This window comes from Apium graveolens, chromosome 8 (genome assembly GCF_009905375.1).
Source record: "Apium graveolens cultivar Ventura chromosome 8, ASM990537v1, whole genome shotgun sequence".
Taxonomy (NCBI): Eukaryota; Viridiplantae; Streptophyta; class Magnoliopsida; order Apiales; family Apiaceae; genus Apium; species Apium graveolens.
Genome location: NC_133654.1, coordinates 187959891 through 187963866, shown reverse-complemented (window position 1 = coordinate 187963866; position 3976 = coordinate 187959891). Strand labels below are relative to the sequence as shown.

The 3976-nt window shown below is 29.6% G+C and overlaps 1 protein-coding gene across 1 annotated transcript; it reads right to left on the bottom strand.

The window, feature by feature from the left end:
- Positions 1 to 2046: 2046 nt before the first annotated feature.
- On the bottom strand, positions 2047 to 2706 carry LOC141680214 (E3 ubiquitin-protein ligase MPSR1-like). Its single transcript, XM_074486503.1, has one exon. It carries the CDS (start codon positions 2704 to 2706, stop codon positions 2047 to 2049), a length of 660 nt encoding a protein of 219 aa, XP_074342604.1.
- Between the last annotated feature and the right edge of the window lie 1270 nt (positions 2707 to 3976).

The window sequence follows — 3976 nt, the reverse complement described above, 5'->3', positions numbered from 1 at the left end:
AATTGAAAATTTCTGGTCTCCAAGAACAAATCGTCGGATCCTTAGAATTCACGGTCCAAACCAACAAATAAATACATGAATCGATTACAAATAGGGCTGAGCAAAACCGAACCAAAACTGAAAAACCGAACCAAACCGTACTAATTCGGTTGGTTCAGTCCTGATTTTTCAGAAATTCATTTTATTCGGTTCGGACCAAATAGACCGAAATGAAATTAGGATCGGTCCGGTTCTTTTAAAAAATATTTCGGTCCGGACCGAATAGATCGAATGGACAAATCATATAAATATTATAATTTAAATTATATATTTTACATATATCTTAAAAATTATAATCATAATTTTTAATTTGTAATTATATTTATACACTGTTAGAACTCTACATATCACTTTACTTTAATTATATTTTAGAGTTCATATTTTTTGGTTTGAAATTTTTAATACAATTTTATTTGTTTAAAAAAATTCAGTTCGTTCGGTACAAAACCGGACCGAACCGAATTATTTCGGTTCGGTCCGGTCCATAATACAATTTCGGTCCGGTTCGGTCCAAGAAAAAATGATAATTCGGTTTTTCAGTCTATTCGGTTCGGTCCGGTTTTGGACCGAACCGACCGAATGCTCAGCCCCATTTGCATATAACAAGCAAAAGCTATCTATAATATCAAATTTCGCGACAAAATAAGAATCCTATAATGGAGTTTAATTTTTTTATTTTAGTGAATATGGATCGGCCTATTAAATATTCGCTCCATTTATAATTGGATTTTTTTTATCGGGTCAAATCCTGGATCGAATATTTAATATGCTGATCCATGTCCGCTAAAATAAAAATTAAACTCGATTCTAGGATTCTTATTTCGAACTGGGAGTTTGATTTCTGGGAATTTTTCATTAAATTTGATATTACATATCGCTTTTGCTTGTTATTTGCAACCGATTTATGTATTTATTTGGTGGTCTGGACTGGGAAATCTAAGGATTTGGCGATTTGTTCTTAAAGACCCTAAATTTCCGATTTTACCCCTAATTAAAAACGGTCAAGGGGGTGCAAAAGAAAGCGAAATTCAAAGTTAAAGGTGCAACTTGCAAGGAAACATAATATAGACCTGAATTGAAAAAACGCTCAGAGAAATGGGTTACAAAGTGCCAATTACTCTTATTTTCTTCTGTTATAATTAGTAATTTACTGAAATGCCCCCATTTCCGTTAAAGTTAATGGTCTTCTTGGATGGAAAGCCGTCAGTGGGGTGCAAATAGAACCGAAATTAATTTTATTGAGTGCATATTGACAGAGAAAAAAATCTAGATCCAAATCGCAAAAATGAAAATAAAAGTGGGTTACAAACTGCCAATTTTTCTTACAAGAATAATACGTGAAATCTTATTAAAACTTATGTTTGATAATTTTGTCAAAAATTATTAAAAAGCAACTACTACTTAAATTCTATTATTTCTATAGTGATATTAAATTGTTAGAATGATTAGATAATTTTATTTTTTATTGGTACTCTGTATAACTATATATTATTTAATCATAAATATATATAACTTTTAGTACAAGTACACAAAAATTTGAATAAAATAAAATAAATATCAGAGAGATAATATTAATAAAATAATGATACCCTGTTATTAATCTGATTACTCATTCTGACTACTCTTCGAGTTTCAAAATTTTTTTCCGGAACAAAATCGGGTCAAACCGACCAATTTTTAGAACCTTAGAAAAAGCTCAAAATATATGGTTTATTTTTATTATTAGGATTATTTTTATCTTAATAAACCTTTAGATTAGTTATTTAAACAGACATTTTAGAAATTTTAACAATCAAAGACAACGATTACAAACACTGGAATCATATTCAAAAAAAATACATTTATATTATGTAAAAGAAAATAAAAAAAAATTACAGATCCTTTGCTCATTTCATGAAATATCTACTATTTAAGATTAACAACTTGATGAGAAAAGAAAACTTATAATATTTATGCCCAATCATTAGGGTCATCTGATTGATAAACAAAATAATTATCATCAAACTTCTAATAATTTAACTCCACAAAATCTAACAAATCATCAAAGTTAATATTTCCCTCGTCCTCCTCATCGATATCATCAATATCATAATAATTCTCATCAAAAGAAATAATTAATCTAAACTCCCTGCTCTTGTCTACTTCCTCGCAATTTTGATCAAAAGGCATCTTTTCTCTACATACAGGACAAGTGCCATGAATATTCAACCATTTCTCTACGCATTTACCATGAAAAACATGTTTGCATGGCATCTCTTTACAGATCTCACATCCAAAATCGTCCATGCATATAGCACAATCACCAATCATCTTATCAACAACTGTTAACTTTTCTATGGAAGCTCGGGAGGCAATAGGCTCCCCGGTTATGCCCATTAGATGGTGAAGTAGTAAATCAATGACAATAGAATTTCCAGCTATTACAAGAAGTGGATCTGCAAAATTATTTTTCAAAAGAATGCGATCAAGAAAATTACTTGATTGTTGTTCACTTGCTAGGGTTGCTATGTTTGGGGTGTTTGTTGCTCCCCAGATGAGTGGTACTGGGATAGATATGTTGGTTTTCATACATATATGGTTGATATGCACAGAAAGGTAAGTATGAATTCGTTCTAGTTGGGACTGATCAAATGAGGCTGATGGTAAAGAAGATGATGATGAATCCATAAATGGAGAATTACTAGTTTAATGGGAGAATGAAACTTGTTACAAGGCAATGTAAACGCGGGGAATGTTTCTTTTTATAGAGGATTAGTAATGACAAAATTGGAAAAAGTGTAAAAAGTTTAGTCAATATAATTTAGATTCACTTAAATATAACAAATCTTTATAAATATCAATAATGCATAATTAGATTTCCTTGCGCATATTCAATTAAAAGTTTAATATCAATGAGTCAACAATCATGACAGAGATAATGTTTTTTTTTGGAAAATCTTCTTTAAACTTTGTAAGATATTCCATGACATGCCCCTTAATTTGTATGCGCAACACAAGTTTTATAAAAAAAATGAAAATATTGATAAAGACAATTCATTCAAATTTAATTTTAAAAAAGGTAAAAATCTTTGAAAGAAGTTCATTATGTGTTGCTATGAATTATTTATTTTGGGTAATAACTAAACACTTAGCGTATTTTTTTAAAGTCATTTTCTATAACTATTCAACGGCTAGTATTTTTATAGAATAGTTGTTGAATATGAAGCTTAATAATTGATAATTGATTTTGTAACATATTTTATGTGAGTTGGACGTAACAGTTTATAGTATAATTTGTATAAATCATGTTGACTAAAAATGATAGATATAACAGGGTGGTCGATTGTAAATATTTCATGTCATATAATCCTGTTTAAGTGAAGTGAGTACCAACGAATAAACTTCTGAAGACTATCAACGGCTAAGGAAAATACAAAACAATGGATGTTGGAGAAACTCAGTGAATGGATAATCTACCTAATAGCCATTGGCTATAACTTCACAATGATAATTTTAACATAGCCTATGGGTTCATGGAATCTCAAATGAACTTTGAAGCCGAGACAAAAAAACTTTGACTTGGGAAATATCAAAGAAGGAGAAACATTTTATTTCCATACAAGCAAGTTGGATAATTATATAAAGCATACTATCAAAGACAAATCTATCTAGTTTGAAGAGTCACATTGAAACCAAATTCAAGAAGCATATTTTTAAGACCTAGATTATTGTTCCATTTATAGTCTTGCAAACTTGTAACTTGGTTATATAAAAATAAGTGTCGCAGTGTGTGTTTTATTCATGCAATCAACACTGTAAAAGTAGCTATGAGATTACAATTACATTCTACACATATTATTTCTTTAATAGATATCTCATGTGAAAATTGAATCCACCTGAAATTTTTATATCTCGTGTTCTTTAAATTTTCAGTTTGCAATTTTCTGTTCTTATCTTA